This window comes from Oncorhynchus mykiss, chromosome 6 (assembly GCF_057628025.1).
Source record: "Oncorhynchus mykiss isolate SJ-2025 chromosome 6, ASM5762802v1, whole genome shotgun sequence".
NCBI classification, from domain to species: Eukaryota; Metazoa; Chordata; class Actinopteri; order Salmoniformes; family Salmonidae; genus Oncorhynchus; species Oncorhynchus mykiss.
In genome coordinates this window covers 77,982,783-78,001,315 of record NC_143027.1, presented here as the reverse complement: position 1 = coordinate 78,001,315, position 18,533 = coordinate 77,982,783, and the positions used below count along the sequence as shown (strand labels likewise).

The 18,533-nt window shown below is 42.2% G+C and overlaps 1 protein-coding gene and 1 long non-coding RNA gene across 3 annotated transcripts; one reads left to right on the top strand and one right to left on the bottom strand.

The window, feature by feature from the left end:
* Window positions 1-1,990: 1,990 nt before the first annotated feature.
* On the bottom strand, window positions 1,991-3,608 carry LOC149983104 (uncharacterized). The gene is made up of 4 exons (XR_016496888.1): window positions 3,522-3,608; window positions 3,393-3,434; window positions 3,038-3,073; window positions 1,991-2,939 (listed from the first exon to the last, which is right to left on the bottom strand). It is a non-coding gene; the product is annotated as an uncharacterized LOC149983104 (long non-coding RNA).
* A 1,023-nt stretch (window positions 3,609-4,631) lies between these two features.
* On the top strand, window positions 4,632-18,063 carry LOC110526619 (E3 ubiquitin-protein ligase AMFR). 2 transcript variants are annotated; one of them, XM_036980999.2, is made up of 14 exons: window positions 4,632-5,297; window positions 5,756-6,142; window positions 6,251-6,343; window positions 6,632-6,796; window positions 7,942-8,094; window positions 8,590-8,630; window positions 11,132-11,264; window positions 13,422-13,555; window positions 13,802-13,912; window positions 14,065-14,258; window positions 14,455-14,561; window positions 14,806-14,940; window positions 15,160-15,350; window positions 15,888-18,063. In XM_036980999.2, exons 2-14 carry the CDS (start codon window positions 5,861-5,863, stop codon window positions 16,036-16,038), a joined length of 1,890 nt encoding a protein of 629 aa, XP_036836894.2. In that variant the 5' UTR covers window positions 4,632-5,297; window positions 5,756-5,860; the 3' UTR covers window positions 16,039-18,063. The 2 variants fall into 2 exon arrangements, with proteins under 2 accessions (XP_036836894.2, XP_021463413.2); XM_021607738.3 differs by having other exon boundaries at window positions 4,650-5,158.
* The last annotated feature ends 470 nt before the right edge of the window (window positions 18,064-18,533 follow it).

Here is an 18,533-nt window from a genome sequence, read left to right as displayed (position 1 = left end):
GGATGACTGTTTCCTTAAGAGTCATTAGAAAAAAAGATAAAAAGGATCCATCAAACTAATTTGGTGTGTCGTCATACTAGTCTCTGACTTGAACAAACTTAAACTTGCACCTTTTTTATGTTGAATTGAAAGTCATTGAGAAAACAGAGACGTCAGAATTTATTTTTTGCAAACATCCTTTCTGAATAAAAAAATAATCATATAGTTTTTCAAAAGCATCTGTAATCTGATTGCAATATTTTTAGCTGGTAAAGTAAGTGATTACAGGTAGTTGTTTTTCCTTATTAGACATGTAGTTGATTACGTGTAGTGTACCCCAACCCTGATTTTACTGGACAACATTGCACTTGATAGACTCTTATTTTGAAAGTTGTGATGACGCTCAGAATTTCATGTCCTGGGGCCTGTTGCACAAAACTAGGATAAGGGATTAAGCCAGGATATCTTGGTGATCCTGGCTCAATTGATCCGTAATCCGGTTGCACTAAAGATGGATAGGGGGCAGGAGGATATGTTATGGTATAAATTACCATGGAGATTTATTCTGTGGAGCTAGCCTGCTCCAGACCAGGCTAAATTCCAGGATCTATTTAATCTCATCCCTAATGTCAGTCAGCAGTCACCACAAATGGAAACCAATAGTTATTTCACTGCTCACTATACATTGTTATCACATATAACTAGACCCACTGTTATTTAAACGTTTGTGATCATTAATTTCAATGATTTTGGATAAAAAATGATTTTTAGATGATGTTGCTATCATTAGATAATTTACAGTTTCCCATAGACTATAAGGCTATATATAAAATGCTAGAATATTAGGGCCACAGAGGGGAAAAAAACACAAGTCATAATATTGTAACCAGTTGTTTTAAAGGAGGACAGTTGTTAAAATGACAGATGTGGGGCATTTCGTGAAATTGTACTTCAGTATGGTTTCATAAACAAAGACATGCTGATGTGCCAGAATATTAAGTATCACATTGTCATAAGTATCAAAACTGTAAAAACAATATGTAGCTTTTCTGCAGAAAGAACCAGCCTCATAAATTTATGACTTTATCCTTTTTCTTCAGTGTGGCCCTAGTACTCTGTCATATAAACAAATACACATTCCATATGAATATAAAAACACAATGTGTAACATTATGTTCCTTTATTGAATAAGGACAAAACAAAGCAGGTAAACCATCAGCTCCTTTCAAAACTGAAGTCACAGTGACTCTACAAGATGGAAAGCACAGAATCTAAGCATATTATACAAAATGATACATATACAGACCTTTGAATGTGTATAACACACCCTGCATGTCTGCACACTAAAATAAATGCAGGACAAATCCATACACATCAACTGAACAGACAAATGAATGGATGCAGTAGCCTCCCTGCAGCCTTGTATTACACACAGTATACCGCACAAACATCATAAGAGGCCAAATTCGTCAAAAAACGAACCCAAAAAAAACCAAATTCCTCTGCCACCGCAGGACATATTTAACCAAAATTGAAAGCACACATACTAACTAAAATAATTCAACACATATTGGTCCCTCAGCAGCCGACCACTGTCGTCATCAGGGAAGATTGCCGGATTGTCCCAGTCCATGGCTGGTGGCACTCTGGGGGCCCTCTCCTTCCTCAGGCAGGCCACATTGTGGAGGACAGCACAAGCCACAGTAATATCACATGCCCTAACAGGGCTGACCCTTAATTTGTGAAGGCAGTGAAAGCGTGCCTTCAGGAGGCCAAAGGTCATTTCAACTCTGGCCCTGGTCCTGGCATGGGCATGGTTGTAGGCCTGCTGTGCTTCCTGGGGGTCTGTGAAAGGTGTCAGGAGAAAAGGCTGGCAGCCATACCCCCTGTCTCCCAGCAACACACCAGAGAATTCACCTGTCAACACAAAATCTCATCATTACTACCTCATAAACACAGTGATATTCTTGACACAGCCATGATGGTTATAAATAGGGGTTGTGTGGCTTACCTTGTGATAGGCACTGATAGATTTCAGAGGCCCGAAAGATTCTGGAGTCATGGACTGAGCCAGGCCATTTTGCCACAACATTGCTGATCACACAGTCAGCATTGCAGACCATCTGAAATCATAAGATGAGGAATATTACACCAATCAATGCACATCACTGGCAATGCAGAGTGTTCGTCAATGGACAATATCAAAAAGTTATGTTCACCTGAACATTAATGCTGTGAAAGGATTTCCTATTCACAAAATCGGCCTCATGGGCACCTGAGGGGGCTTTTATCCTTATGTGTGTGCAGTCCACTGCACCAATGACATTGGGGAAACCTGTCACACAAAGTAATGAGTATCCTACTATGTGTTAACAGTTGTCCTGTAATTTGTAGATCCTCTTACCTGCAATCCTATAGAACTCCTCTTTGATGTCACAGAGTCTTCTGTGGCCAGGGAAGGAGATGAAGACATCTGCTAATGCTTTGATAGCCAGACACACACTCCTTATTGTGCGGCAAATTGTGGCCTTGTTCAGCTGTTCTGCATCCCCCACTGAGTACAGGAAGGCTCCACTAGCAAAAAAGCGCAAGGCCACACAAACCATTTGCTCCACACTCAGTGCATGGCTCCGTGCAGTGCGGTGCTTAATCCTGGGACCCAGTAGTCTGCATAGATACCTGATGCCATCTGCAGAAAACCTGTATCTTTCATATAGATGGTCATCAGGGAAGGCCAGTGGGTCCAACCGGTCCCTGAAGACCCTTTCTCACCTGAAGGCTCTCCTCAGCACAAGTGCTTCTTCATCCACCACATCTCGCACGAATGGGCATGCCATTGTCAGAGCAGAAAGGAACACACAATTTTGGGCCTTCATATAGGCTAGTGGCCACACCTGGTGCTGGGGGGGGTGGGCAAAAGAGGGCGATGCCTTATAACGATGACTTGGTTGTACTGATTGCTGGGAAAATAAAAAAAACCTTAGAAAGATGCCACCGTCCTGTGTGCTCACAATAAGAGCTCATATGTCATGGCTCACTTGACTTTACGAGAATATACCTAATTTTTATTTTGAGCTGTGTCATCTTCTTGGAGCTGGGGGAGGAAAGAAAAATAATGATTAATACATTTGTGTTACAGTTAGCATACAGTGTACATTGAAGGCATATCACCTCCCTCTCAAGTTTTTTTATTTCAAGGTCCAGTTTCCTAATTGTCCTCTTTTTTATTTCGAACTCCAGTGCAAGATTTTCCATCTTTTTCTTCTTGTACTGAATGTCTATGTCTGCCAGTTCTATTTGGCACCGGAGGTGGTTGCCATACAACTTTCTGATAGCTTGTGAGCTCTGTGAACACAATACAATTAGCGCAGCTGGAATTTGGCAGGATGTGGTGTCCTTTTATTAATACGCACTATGTTGCCAGGCTGGTTTTCCCACTGTATAGCATCTGGGTCCTGTAAAAGAAATTAGATTTTTTGATTTTGATGAGGACTCCTCACCATTGTAGAGTAAATAGTACTTTCACAGTCTTAACATGATACCTCATGCCTTCTGGAATCCAGAGAGATGGTCTCCTCCTCATCATCGTCTCCATCATGTGCTGTTGCTGCTGCACTGGGGCCTTCACCCTATCACATTTAATCGGATTCATATTGAAGCTAGTAGACAAGACATGCCAGGCCTACAGTATGCCTTTGATGGAGTACTCACTGGATCAGCATCGTCTGGTGCTTGTGCTGGTGGCTCTAACAGGAACACAGTGCTGCCAGACACTGCAAGGCAATAGGTAAACCAAAGTCAGACAGTCCAAATTGATTCAATATGAATGTGGTTGTATCCCATGTAGAGATGGAAGGACATACCTTGAATGAAGCGGGTGGCATCTTGGGAGGAACCTATGCTCGTCTCTTTCCCCCCAGGGATCCCCTCTAAGACGGGCCTGCCTTTATTTAGCTCCAAGGCCATGTCCTCTGCTGGGGTAAGGTCAGCCTTTGGTGACCCACCACCCGTGCCTTGTCTGTGGGTATTCTTTTTCACTGCTAAAACAGTACAGACAATGTGTGAGCAGGCACCTTCTGGGTACAATATATGCTTGTGCTTTGTTAAATATTAGTCAGGGACCATACCATTCTGCAGAATGTTCTTGTATTTGATTTTGACCTGCTGCCATGTCCGTTTTGGCCCGTTCATGTTTAATCTACACACACACACACACACACACACTTAATGGAGTCACACTGCAAAAAATTACTTGGTATTTTTGTCTTGTTTTCAGTAAAAATATCAAAAATTTTATCATAGCTTTATACAGTGTGATGGAGTTACTTTACACAATTTCACTCATATCTGCAGTGCATTTCAATAAAAAAAATTAACCGTTTCATAATTACAGTACAACTGCATTTTTGGAGATGTGAATTAAATATTTGAATTGTAATTGTGATGTTTCAGCGGAGCGGTGAGTGTGTAATTGTGCACTACTTACGCATTCAGGCGGTCTGCAATACTTTGCCACGCTTTTTCTCTTTGCTTTATCACTGTGGCGGTGTTGCCTTTTTTCTTAATTATATCTTTTACCTCCTCGTATGCCTCCATGAGGATTTGTGCTTCCGACTGGGAAAAGTACGCGGCTCTAGTTGCCATGGTAAATCAGTTAATCTGTGATCTGTGGCGGGGTCTATTTGAGTGAGCCGTGAGCGCGCACCTATCCAGGATTGGTTTCACCTGGCTTAATGAATCCGTGTCTGCTCATCCTGGCTTGGTCTTTGTGCAACCAATTAAGCCTGGACGCACATGTTTTGGCTTCATTGAGCTCAGCTGAGTCATTTATCCCGGATGTCTTAATTCTACTTTTGTGCAACAGGCCCCTGGGGTTTCAGCATAGATTGTTTTTCAACAGCCAGTGAGAAATAAACAAGATGTCGTCAACATATGCCGCGTTCATACACTAGACGGAACTAGGAAACTCGGAAATGTCCGACTTGCTAACTGGTATACACGTGCCGCGGTCAACGACTTAGAAAAATGGAAATTACCGAGTTTCCTAGGTCCGCCTAGTGTGTGAACGCAGCAATAACAACGGATCGGGGAATTTTAACGTAGTCTACTGTCAACCTCAACAAGAGGAAATTGGATGTTGGACATGAAGTTAGCTAGTTAACGTCAAATTGATTAATTTGTAAGTTGAGTGAAATGTCTTTGCTCAAATTTGAACCAGACTGGTTCGGTGTATTTCATAATCACCAGCTAGCTAACTAGCTAGTGCTAGCTAGTTAGCAACCTCTACCGAGTACGGAAACTGATAGACTCTGGGACAGGTAACGTTAGCTAGCTAGAGAGTTTGGACTTTTTAACTAGACAGCCAGCAAGCTAAAGTGCTAATTTATAAGCAATATCAGGTCCTCTATAGGAGTTTATTGTTTTATTTGAACTATACAACATTGGGTAGCTAGCTAGCTGTCTAAACTTGTAGCTAACAGCTAGCTAGCTTCCATGCTAACATTAGTCCAGCACTCACTAGCTAGCTGGACCAAAATGGACGTTGTTTTGATAGCGGTAGATAGGTAGTTAGCTAATAACAATATGAACTTAACTAGCAAGTTTAGCTTCTCAGCTAGCCCTCTACCACTGTCTCTGGTCAGTGAAACAACACTAGAAACTAGTACTAGACAGAGAGGGCTTGTTGCGCAGGCTTACTACCGTTACACTAACTAGCTAGTTCCATGCATTACCATTACCTACAGTAGCATTACTAATTTGTTTTCCTTCCCTGCAGGTTGTGGACAGAGCTAAGGTGTGGTGAAAAACAGTGTCAAGCCTATTAGGCCTAACTTCACAAGTCTTGTCTTGTGTGTGAGAGACCTCCAATATTAACATTCCAATGCCTCTGCTATTCCTGGAGAGGTTTCCCTGGCCAAGTCTGCAGACCTACACAGCGCTGAGTGTGGCTCTGCTGGCTGGAAGCATCTTCAGCGCCTACACTACTGTGACAGAACAGGGGTTTGGGGTTCCAGACATGGACGAGCCTCTACCACCGGCACCCTTAGTAGGGGATAATAGAGGCGGCCTAGAACATGTGACTAGCGATGATGTTGTGGGTGCAGATACAGAATTGGCGACCACTGTTATGTGGTACCTGGTCACTGACAGTCTCTTTGTATGGGTAAGTCTTATTTAAGATAGGCTCAACTCAGCCAAGCAGCCAATATTGTTGTTACGTTACTTAGTTGTTACATGGTTGCTAAGTGGTCTGCTCTTCTCTACTCCTCAGGTGTTGGTGAATACAGCTTTCTGTTCCCTGATGTTAATTGCTAAGATGATCCAGTGCATGGTTTTTGGGCCCCTTCGAGTCAGTGAGAAGCAGGTGAGGCTTGGAGTTGTGGTGGTAACCTAATAACTGATATTTGGGATAATTTGATGTCACCTTATTGAAGGTTAGGCATCTAACTGTGTTTATGTAAACAATAGTACAAATGTCCTTCACAAGTAGTCCACAAAACAAGATTTTATCATTGAAACCCACACTGGTGTTTTGAGTCTATTAGTGTACTCTGACCACTCCATCCATGTTCTAATGTCTTGACCTCTCCTCTCTCCACCCCTCTCTCTTCCCATCTCCTCTCTACTCCACTCCCCTCCTCTCTCTCCTCAGCACCTTAAGGACAAGTTCTGGAACTTCATCTTCTATAAGTTCATCTTTATCTTCGGGGTGCTGAACGTTCAGATGGTGGAGGAGGTGGTCATGTGGTGTCTGTGGTTCTCTGCCCTGGTCTTCCTCCACCTCATGGTCCAGCTGTGCAAGGACCGCTTTGAATACGTACGTCTTATCAACCTCTAACAGTACATTTTAGTCATTTAGCAGACGCTCTTATCCAGAGTGACTTAAATTGGTGCGTTCATCTTAAGATAGCTTAACACTTTACTGTAGGTGTTTTTATGAATGCATTCATAAAGCCTTTATAATAGCTATATAACATTTGTCATAAGTAGTTTTAAATAATTATGAGTAACGGCATGATATAAAGGTAAAAAAAAAAAAAGATTGTTATAAAACTAGTTATATTGGGTAACAAGTGCTATTACACAGTATGCATGACAACTTATTAGAGTACTGAATAAAAAATAAAAAACTGAAATAAGGAAATGACAAAATGTAGATGGGCCCACCCACTGTACTGTAGGGAGAGTGACCTTGTTGACTTGTTTACCCTGTAAACATATATACCTATGTTAGATGCCAGTGATATGACGCTGTTGGCTATACATTCAGTCACAGTGACTGCCATAGACCTGGTCTCTTTCTGGTCCAGGCCAGACCTATTAATAAGCCTAGTTCTTGCTGTATGTATGTAGGCCAGGGTCTTAGGTTTAGCTAATGTTTCAGTCACTTCATAGACTCAAACTACAGAGTGGGGGACTACAAAAAAACTTAAGATGAACATTTAGGTAGTGTGCTGTAGCTATAGGAAAACAGAACATCACACCATATTGTGAAGAATGACATATCTTTGTCTGCAATCAATGGGTGTTAGGTTTGACCCTTATCATATCAGCTGACATGGTACCTGTTGTAATGCTGTACTTTGTTGCTGCTGTCTGCAGTAAAAGTTAGATGAAAGGCTGAATAACAAGCCTGTATGTGTGTCACTGTACCTGTGTCAATATTGTGTGTCACTAGACATGTTATTTGAGCATGTGTTAGTAGTACAGTATGGGGCTGCAGTGACACTGCCCAGATAAAGCTTACCTCTTGACCAAAAACATGCTCAACGGGAAAGTCTAGTACCCATGAAGTCTGCAACCACCCCTAAATTGTTATTCTGTGTGTCGGTCGCTCTTTGTATGAAAGTACAAGTTATATGTAGGTGTGCGTGTCCGTCTACATCTGTGTGTGTGTTTAGTAATTTCTCTTTCTGAATGAGTGTATACAGTAGGTTAATGTGTACCTGTTCCCCCTTGCAGCTGTCCTTCTCCCCCACTACTTCTATGAACAGCCATGTGCGTGTCCTTACCCTACTGGTGTCCCTGCTGCTGGGCTGCTGTGGTCTGGCTGTGGTCTGTGGTCTGCTGGGCGCTGCCCATGGCATGCACACCCTCTCCTTCATGGCTGCCGAGGTGAGGACCTAACCCTAAAGAGCTCACCAGCATGTAGTCCTAATAAATGGAAATTAGTTACCTCTGGTTCATTCAGAAATTCCTATGGGGAAAGAATAGGGTTTTGGAATAGACACCAAAAATAAGGTCTGAGGTTAACACAGGCTTAGGATATGTTATTCATTTTGTTCTTTGAGAGAATATCAGTCAGTTAACATGACCCTTATGAATTATGAAGCCTTTGTGCTTTTTCTGATTACATAAATGTTTCAAAATGCACAAAAAGTGACGTTAGCTGATGAAGATTCTTATAGAACAAAACGTTTCGGATCTCCTAAGACTACCATCCTGCAGGAGTTTGTTCCAGCTGTTGTTTTATTGTAAGTTACAGTAACAACGAGGTTTACTCAGTCACAAATTAGTATTACGTCATTGTCATCAGTTACATTTGTTTCCCACAATAAAGGATGTATAAAATACTTATGTATAATTCCTATGTCTTTCTCTGTCTTTCAGTGTCTGCTGGTTACTGTGCGGACTGGACATGTCATCATGAGGTAAGACCCTTCCTTGCAGAATGCAGACCCTCTTGCACTGCAACACAGATGACGTAGCGGATCTAGAATGAACCAGTTCTAATATTAGCGTACTATTAGATGTGTTACCATGAGCACCCGTTGAAAGACTGCTTTGTGCTACAGAAGGTGATCATGATGACTTGCAGTCAGCTGTATTGGAGCGGTTCATTAATTCGTTATGCTAAATCATACAAAAACCCTGTAAACAGGAGCCAAGTGTATGAGTTGTTGCTTTGCTTTGTGTTGTCTGGACACCCATAGCATTAAGCGCATATCAGAGTTCCAACCATGTACGCACAGTGTTCTAGAATGTTGGACTGTTGGCTTTTGCACTTTTTGAATTCTCAATGCGGCTCAATCAATTTCTCCAACTGTCAACACATTAAAATGAATAGAGGAGCGCGTGCGCAGAGCTACGTTGGTTGGGCATTTTGGGGAGGTTCGCGTTCTGCCTGGCCCAGTGAGAGTTACGCTAAGTGATGATCTACAACTACTGATTAGCGCAAGCAAAAATAAGTTGATGCTGGTCTGGCCTTAATGACTATGTACTCTTATCTCCATCTGGCACAGTTGAGGACTGGTCACCCTATAGAGCCTGGTTCCTCTCGACAGTGGCAAGAAAGTATGTGAACCCTTTCGAATTACCTGGATTTCTGCATAAATTCGTCATCAAATTTGATCTGATCTTCATGTAAGTCACAACAATAGACAAACATAGTGCGCTTAAACTAATAACACACACATTTTTGTATTTTTCTTGTCTATATTGAATCCATCATTTAAACATTCACAGTGTAGGTTGGAAATAGTATGTGAATCACAAGGCTAATGACTTCTCCAAAAGCCGATTGGAGTCAGGAGTCAGCTAACCTGTAGTCCAATCAATGAGATGAGATTGGAGATGTTGGTTAGAACTGCCTTGCCCTATAAAAAACACTCACAAAATTTGAGTTTGCTATTCACAAGAAGCATTGCCTGATGTGAACCGTGCCTCGAACAAAAGAGATCTCAGAATACCTAAGATTAAGAATTGTTGACTTGCATAAAGCTGGGAATGGTTACAAAAGTGTCTCTAAAAGCCTTGATGTTCATCAGTCCATGGTAAGACCAGTTGTCTATAAACGGAGAAAGTTCAGCACTGTTGCTACTCTCCCGAGGAGTGGCCGTCCTGCAAAGATGAAGGCAAAAGCACAGCGCAGAATGCTCAATGAGGTAAAGAAGAATCCTAGAGTGTCAGCTGTACGACTTACAGAAATCTCTGGATAATGCTAACACCTCTGTTGACGAGTCTACGATATGTAAAACAATTAACAAGAATGGTGTTCATGGGAGGACACCATGGAAGAAGCCACTGCTGTCCAAAAAAAAACATTGCTGCACATCTGAAGTTTGCAAAAGTGCACCTGGATGTTCCACAGCGCTACTAGCAGAATATTCTGTGGACAGATGAAACTACAGTTGAGTTGTTTGGAAGGAACACTATGTGTGGAGAAAAAAAAGGCACAGCTCACCAACATCAACCTCATCCAAACTGTAAAGTATGTTGGGGGGAGCATCATGGTTTGGGGCTGCTTTGCTGCCTCAGGGCCTGGACAGATTGCTATCATTGACGGAAAAATGAATTCCCAAGTTTATCAAGACATTTTGCAGAAGAATGTTAGGCTATCTGTCTGCCAATTGAAGCGCAACAGGAGTTGGGTGATGCAACAGGACAACGTCCCAAAACACAGAAGTAAATCAACAACGGAATGGCTTTAACAGACGAGAATACGCCTTCTGGAGTGGCCCAGTCAGAGTCCTGTCCTCAACCCGATTGAGATGCTGTTGCATGACCTCAAGAGAGCAGTTCACACCAGACATCCCAACAATATTGCTGAACTGAAACAGTTTTGTAAAGAGGAATGGTCCAACATTCCTCCTGACCATTGTGCAGGTCTGATCCGCAACTACAGAAAACATTTGGTTGAGGTTATTGCTACCAAAGGAGGGTCAAGCAGTTATTAAATCCAAGGGTTCGCATACTTTTCCCACCCTGCACTGTGAATGTTTACACGGTGTGTTCAATAAAGACATGAAAACGTGTAATTGTTTGTGTGCTATTAGTTTAAGCGGACTGTGTTTGTCTATTGTTGTGACCTAGATGAAGAGCAGATCAAATTCTATGACCAATTTATGCGGAAATCCATTTCCAAAGGGTTCACATACTTTTTCTTGCCACCAGTAGGTTTCTTCCTAGGTTCCTGCCTTTCTAGGGAGTCTTTCCTAGCAACTGTGCTTCTACATCTGCATTGCTTACTCTTTGGGGTTTTAGGCTGGGTTTCTGTATAAGCACTTAGTGACAGCTACTTATGTAAAAAGGGCTTTATAAATACATTTGATTTGTGTTGTGTACAATTCAAAAGCATAAGTGCTAAAATGTTCAAATAAAAAGGAATGATTGTGACCAGGGCAGGGTTCTGACTAAGGCTGTTTCTCTGCAGGTACACCATTCACCTGTGGGATCTGAACCACCCAGGCACCTGGGAGAGTAAGGGTTCCTACATCTACTACACTGACTTCATCATGGAGCTGTCTATGCTGTCTCTGGACCTTATGCACCACATTCACATGCTGGTGAGTGACAGAGCTGGGAGCACTACGGGATGGTATTAGTAAGGGAACTAACTGAATGGGTAAGAGCACCAGTGAGAGGCACACAAGATGGCTGACTGAACTAGCCTGAATTTAAAATAAGGGCTCTATCTCAATTTGTCTTTCTTCGATTCCTTGCATTCTATCTCCTCGCCTTCAACTGAATTGGAGAAGAAGGTCCATAGTGTCTCCTCTCAGATGAGAGTAATCGAGGAAAGATGAATTGAGAGAGAACCACAGTATTCAGTTAGATGAGAGTTGTTTGATTGTAGAGCTGTTTTAACATTTGACTCCCCTCAGCTCTTTAGTAATATCTTAGAGCTGTGTTTAATATTTGACTCTCTTCAGCTCTTTAGTAATATATTAGAGCTGTGTTTAATATTTGACTCCCCTCAGCTCTTTAGTAATATATTAGAGCTGTGTTTAATATTTGACTCCCGTCTCCCCTCAGCTCTTTAGTAATATATTAGAGCTGTGTTTAATATTTGACTCCCGTCTCCCCTCAGCTCTTTAGTAATATATTAGAGCTGTGTTTAATATTTGACTCCCCTCAGCTCTTTAGTAATATATTAGAGCTGTGTTTAATATTTGACTCCCCTCAGCTCTTTAGTAATATATTAGAGCTGTGTTTAATATTTGACTCCCCTCAGCTCTTTAGTAATATATTAGAGCTGTGTTTAATATTTGACTCCCCTCAGCTCTTTAGTAATATATTAGAGTTGTGTTTAACGTTTGACTCCGGTCTCCCCTCAGCTCTTTAGTAATATATTAGAGCTGTGTTTAACATTTGACTCCCCTCAGCTCTTTAGTAATATATTAGAGCTGTGTTTAATATTTGACTCCCCTCAGCTCTTTAGTAATATATTAGAGTTGTGTTTAACGTTTGACTCCGGTCTCCCCTCAGCTCTTTAGTAATATATTAGAGCTGTGTTTAACATTTGACTCCCCTCAGCTCTTTAGTAATATATTAGAGCTGTGTTTAATATTTGACTCCCCTCAGCTCTTTAGTAATATATTAGAGCTGTGTTTAACATTTGACTCCCCTCAGCTCTTTAGTAATATATTAGAGCTGTGTTTAACGTTTGACTCCCCTCAGCTCTTTAGTAATATATTAGAGCTGTGTTTAATATTTGACTCCCCTCAGCTCTTTAGTAATATATTAGAGCTGTGTTTAATATTTGACTCCCCTCAGCTCTTTAGTAATATATTAGAGCTGTGTTTAATATTTGACTCCCCTCAGCTCTTTAGTAATATATTAGAGCTGTGTTTAATATTTGACTCCCCTCAGCTCTTTAGTAATATATTAGAGTTGTGTTTAATATTTGACTCCCCTCAGCTCTTTAGTAATATATTAGAGCTGTGTTTAATATTTGACTACCCTCAGCTCTTTAGTAATATATTAGAGTTGTGTTTAATATTTGACTCCCCTCAGCTCTTTAGTAATATATTAGAGCTGTGTTTAATATTTGACTCCCCTCAGCTCTTTAGTAATATATTAGAGTTGTGTTTAACGTTTGACTCCCGTCTCCCCTCAGCTCTTTAGTAATATATTAGAGTTGTGTTTAATATTTGACTCCCCTCAGCTCTTTAGTAATATCTTAGAGCTGTGTTTAATATTTGACTCCCCTCAGCTCTTTAGTAATATATTAGAGTTGTGTTTAATATTTGACTCCCCTCAGCTCTTTAGTAATATATTAGAGCTGTGTTTAATATTTGACTCCCCTCAGCTCTTTAGTAATATATTAGAGCTGTGTTTAACATTTGACTCCCGTCTCCCCTCAGCTCTTTAGTAATATCTTAGAGCTGTGTTTAACGTTTGACTCCGGTCTCCCCTCAGCTCTTTAGTAATATCTTAGAGCTGTGTTTAATATTTGACTCCCCTCAGCTCTTTAGTAATATATTAGAGCTGTGTTTAATATTTGACTCCCCTCAGCTCTTTAGTAATATATTAGAGCTGTGTTTAATATTTGACTCCCCTCAGCTCTTTAGTAATATATTAGAGCTGTGTTTAACATTTGACTCCCCTCAGCTCTTTAGTAATATCTTAGAGCTGTGTTTAATATTTGACTCCCGTCTCCCCTCAGCTCTTTAGTAATATCTTAGAGCTGTGTTTAATATTTGACTCCCGTCTCCCCTCAGCTCTTTGGTAATATCTGGCTGTCCATGGCCAGTCTGGTGATCTTCATGCAGCTGAGGTATCTGTTCCATGAGGTGCAGCGCCGCATCCGACGCCACAAGAACTACCTCCGTGTCATCAACAACATGGAGGCCAGGTCTGTCTACTGACCAGCCTACTGATTGCTCTCACTGTCTTGTATATAATACATCCCTACTGTTACTTATTAGGTGATGGGTGGTGTTCTTTCACTCTTAGCTGAGACTCAGTGTATGAAGCTGTAGCAGTGTGTGTTGTGTGAATCTAGTCTCTCTGCTTTCTTATGACGGGCTATCTAGCTGTTAGCTATTCATGAGACTAGTGCAGTTGTTGATCTAGATTTGTTATCCTCTGTACCGCTCAGGTTTGCAGTGGCCACAGCCGAGGAACTGGTAGCCAACAATGATGACTGTGCCATCTGCTGGGACACCATGCAGACAGCACGTAAACTGCCCTGCGGACACCTCTTCCACAAGTAAGAGACTGACCCAGCCACCTTGGCACCTCACACTTGATTGAATGTGGCATTATGTGGGTGATGTTTTGATTGACACTAAGAGTGTTGTGTCTGTACCTGTGTTTGATGCGTATCTGTGTACATTAACGCTCCTGTTTGCTATTCCTCAGTTCCTGCCTGCGGTCGTGGCTGGAGCAGGACACGTCGTGTCCAACATGCAGGATGTCCCTGAACATCAGTGGTGATGGAGGCCCGGCCAGAGGCCAGCAGCAGGGGGCTGGCCTCCCACTGGAGAACAACCTGGGCCCCGCTGCAGACGCCAGACCACACCTCAACCAACACAATCACTTCTTCCACTTTGATGGTAAGTCCATACAGACTTGTTTTACAACACAGGTGATCTCACTGAATGGACTACTCTATTGAGTATGGTTGATGATGATGATGATGAGTTCTGGCATATAACATGTTGATAGTCACATAGACAGACATCACACTGTTAGACATTTCTTATAGTGCACATTTCAGGTAGTGATTATTGTGGTGATGTCTCCTCCCAGGCTCCCGCATCGCCAGCTGGCTGCCTAGTTTCTCAGTAGAGGTGATGCACACAACTAACATCCTGGCTATCGCTCAGCAGGCCAACAACTCTCAGCTCAACACCATGGTGAGTCACAGCCTTACTCTAATCCCCTCCTGGGACACCAGGGGATTCTCCTTTCAGCATGTTTTTTAGTCCTGGACTAGGTTTAATCCTTCCAAGAGGTCTCGCAAGCATCATCTGAGCTTTGAAGATTGTTTTTACACCTGCCCTTCATCAACAGCTTTGTTTTCAATGTTCTCATTGCAGCAATATGACTTGACTAGAATAGAGGTGGCTGCTGGGTAACATAGTGTTCTACTCCCCACAGGCCCATCAGATCCAGGAGATGTTTCCTCAGGTTCCCTACCACTTGGTGCTGCAGGACCTGCAGTTGACCCGCTCTGTGGAGGTCACCACCGACAACATCCTGGAGGGACGCATCGTGGTGCCCTTCCCTGCTCTGGTAGGTCCTCCAGTTCATTGGGTATTTTGGCCATGGTGGTCCACATATAGACCCCAGAAGGCCTACACTTTCCCCTTGTGTGTGATTGTACTGCATCTTTCTGAGGGTTAGGTTGAAAAAGAGAGGGAATGAGTTCAGGATCTAGTCAAATGTGTTTAAAGGTGTATACTGTGGTGTTAACTGGTGTTGATTAAAGATGTCTTGCCTCTACCACTCCAGGCGGCTGAGCGTTCCCCCGTGCAGGTGAACCCAGGCCCAGAGGAGGGGGCAGGAGCCAGTGGGGGGGTGGATACTGCTCCCAGAGAGCTGAACAACCTGGAGGTCAGAGGGAGCCGTTTCTCCAAGTCTGCAGAGGAGAGACAGAAGATGCTGCTTCAGAGGAAGGATGAGCTGCTGCAACAGGCACGCAGGTACTGTACTGTCCCCACCGGCAATACTAGACCAGTCTGTCAAATGAAACGGGTGTATTCAGTGAGGGGAAACCTTCCCAGCTTTGCAGATAGAAATATAGCCTACCCTATTCAACTTCGCAGACAATCATATCTTATTACGCAATCAATTTCTGTCTGAATGTTTTGCAACTGTGACCCGGCATCCTGAACAGGCCTCAGCTGACAATCTTTTCAAAATAAGAGTCTTAGATGAGAGCAAACACCTGTTGCTGTCTTGGTGGTGGTTTCTTGTCTGTTAGGTCAGGGTTCAGTCACTGGCTCTTTTACTGAGTAACTACAGTAGCAGAATAGCTCTATTGTAACTAAATACCTGCGATCACTGTTATGTTTATAAGGACACACCATAGCAAAAGTTTAGCAAAATGAACGTTTCTTATTGGACTGGTTCAGACAGTTTCTCCCTGCCATGAGCATTTCCTTATGTTTCGTGTCTGCTGAACACAACCCACATTGACCTCAAATAAATAAAGGTAAATAAAATTCATTTCCCCACAGGAGATACTTGAGAAAGAGCCCAGAGGACGAGGAGGACCTGCCCACTCTGGAGGAAGACGCCCCTCTCTCAGACGTGACCATGCTGAGACGCAGGACCATGGCAGCAGCTGCAGAGAGACGCATGCAGAGCCAACCAGACCCTGCTCCCTGAGACTATACTGGACTGTAAACTCCCACCTGGACAGTCTCGCCTCGAACCCACACCTAATGCCCTTGGAGTGTCCACCAAACTCCTCACGTCCCACCTAAGAGGCACCTCCAACGAAAGAGCTCTTTACATTATATGATCAATGGAATTACCTAAATAAAATGACATTACATTACAAAGTGTTACAAGAAGCATGGGCTTTGGCTGCACATGGCACAGGGGCTCTGCTGTTTTAGGCTGCCCTAGTGAGATATGAGAACTGGGCCTTGGGAATGGTACCAGCCTCCTCTGAACTTTCACCAGGCACCAGAGGCTTAATTGGACATGGATCACCAGCGTTTTAAAGGAGTGGTGGGTGTCTGTCTGAGTTTCTGAAGTGCACACCTGTCATCACATAGCTCTAGCCCCCCAGCTTCACTAGACTTACCTGCCATTCTCTTTACTGGCCATGATGGGGAAGGAAAGAGCATGGTGTCACAGTCCGAGGATGCTGCTGAGGTTAGTTAGGGTTTGTTAAGGTGCTGTCGCTACATACAGCTCATAGTGTAATGGAGTGGGACATAGTTTGTATTGGTTTTATTCAACAACAAAAATATTTGTGTTGTAGTGGGCTGAGATTGATATGAGATTGATTCATTTGTTGGGTTGATAACAAACTGATGTTATTTTATAAAAATGGAGTGAAAACTGTGAATTAAGAGTAGGTTTAATAGATTAAAACATTGTGAAGCTTTTTTTCTTTTAATTAAGAGAATGTCACTTTAGTATTACAGCCTCTTTGAAATATGAATGTACTTTATCCACAATTTGATTTGACCTTTATTTAACTAGGCAAGTCAGTTAAGAACAAATTCTTATTTTCAATGACGGCCTAGGAACAGTGGGTTAACTGCCTGTTCAGGGGCAGAACGACAGATTTTGTACCTTGTCAGCTCGGGAGTTTGAACTTGCAACCTTCCGGTTACTAGTCCAACCACTAGGCTACCCTGCCACCCCATAATGCTGCAGAGAGAGTAGAAGAGTTTAAATTCTGGCCGTTGTGGAGACCTGGTTGTTAATAATGTGTTAAAAATGTCACATATCCACCCAAGAAAGAACACTAACTAAATAGCAAGACGGAATAGTTTTGTCTCCTGACAGACAGTAAAACTCTCACCAGTACAGCGTTATAGAAAGGTGGCTCCCTGACCTCTAGGTCAACCAGTGGTTTCTATCTGCGGTGTGTATACCTCTAAACCTCTAGGTCAACCAGTGGTTTCTATCTGCAGTCTGTAAACCTCTAAAACTTCCCAAAGCATACCTACACTGTATTAAACATCCATTGCTAGAGGTACAGAAGACTGTATGGGCTCAGGAGTTGGGTTGAGGTTGGAATACTGAGGAACCTATCTGATTCACTCACTCACACTCCATTCCTACACTCCATGTACTGGTAGGTTCATTCTTGCAGACGATATATAGGCCTATGTGTTGGATGTCTTTGATAACTCTAAAGGCTTTTTAATGTTGAGTGGGTGTTGTGTGTGAATCACAATGGAATGCTTTAGTTTACTTTTACCCCAAAGAACATTGATCCCATGAACTTCCACATGATGCAGATGTCTTTCTTTGAGATGAGCATATTTTTGTGTGTTTGGTTGGTGCAAAATATTTCTCTTTCAGCTTGTTTCATCTGTGGGATTGTAAGAAGTTTCTACTAACTGTGTTTCAGTGATGCACCTTTTGTCAAAAACAAAATACACTAGTCTGGTTTTCATTGTTTCAAGCTATTTATTGATCAACTAATATTTTCATATCCATGTCATATTTTTATATTCACAAGGGGTTATTTTTGTAACCATTGTATATTTGATCTAATCAAAAACATGAATGAATCTTTTGGACTGAGCTTTCCTCATATTTTGTGCCTAAATCAAGAATAGTTATATGGTTTGATTGTGTAAATAATGTAGTTTTTGTAAGAACTGCTCAAGTAACATGAACAAATTATCAATAATAAACAGAGCTTCTCTACAGCCTTTTAACAAACTAGTTTTTCTTTGCCTCCTATGGATAGGCCAAGTACCCCTAGGTGTCCTAATACCCCAGGTTGGGAACCACTGCTATAGACATTGAGTAATCTCTTTCTAGACAGATGGGTTGCCTCCCACAATGTTACCACTGAGGGAGCTTGATTCAGCTGAACCGCAGTGCACCGGGCTATGCAGTGAGGGAGGAGCACCCTTCTCAAATGGAACAGTAATCTGCTCCGCTTGGTCATGTTGTCAACAAGGCAGCATGATGCATCGTTCAGAAACCTACATCCTCTTTAACCATTTTTTTTCCTAACTCTTTCATTGGGAATGCAGACAGTGTTTTTATCAAAAGCAATAATTTTTGCACGTGAAAACAGAGTCCTACAATTTATTCAACATGCTTAACCTATGGCCACTTTTGTTTTGAGCCGAAATGGAGCACCTGACTCACGCCCGGGAGGCAGCCAGTTCCAAAACGAATGC

What these genes read in the sequence shown, in the direction of transcription:
- LOC110526619 (XM_036980999.2), top strand. Translation starts at nt 5,861, where the DNA reads ATGCCTCTGCTATTCCTGGAGAGGTTTCCCTGGCCAAGTCTGCAGACC. An exon ending in CTGACAGTCTCTTTGTATGG is followed by an intron (nt 6,143 to 6,250) that starts GTAAGTCTTATT and finishes TCTACTCCTCAG; the next exon opens with GTGTTGGTGAATACAGCTTT. An exon ending in TTCGAGTCAGTGAGAAGCAG is followed by an intron (nt 6,344 to 6,631) that starts GTGAGGCTTGGA and finishes CTCTCTCCTCAG; the next exon opens with CACCTTAAGGACAAGTTCTG.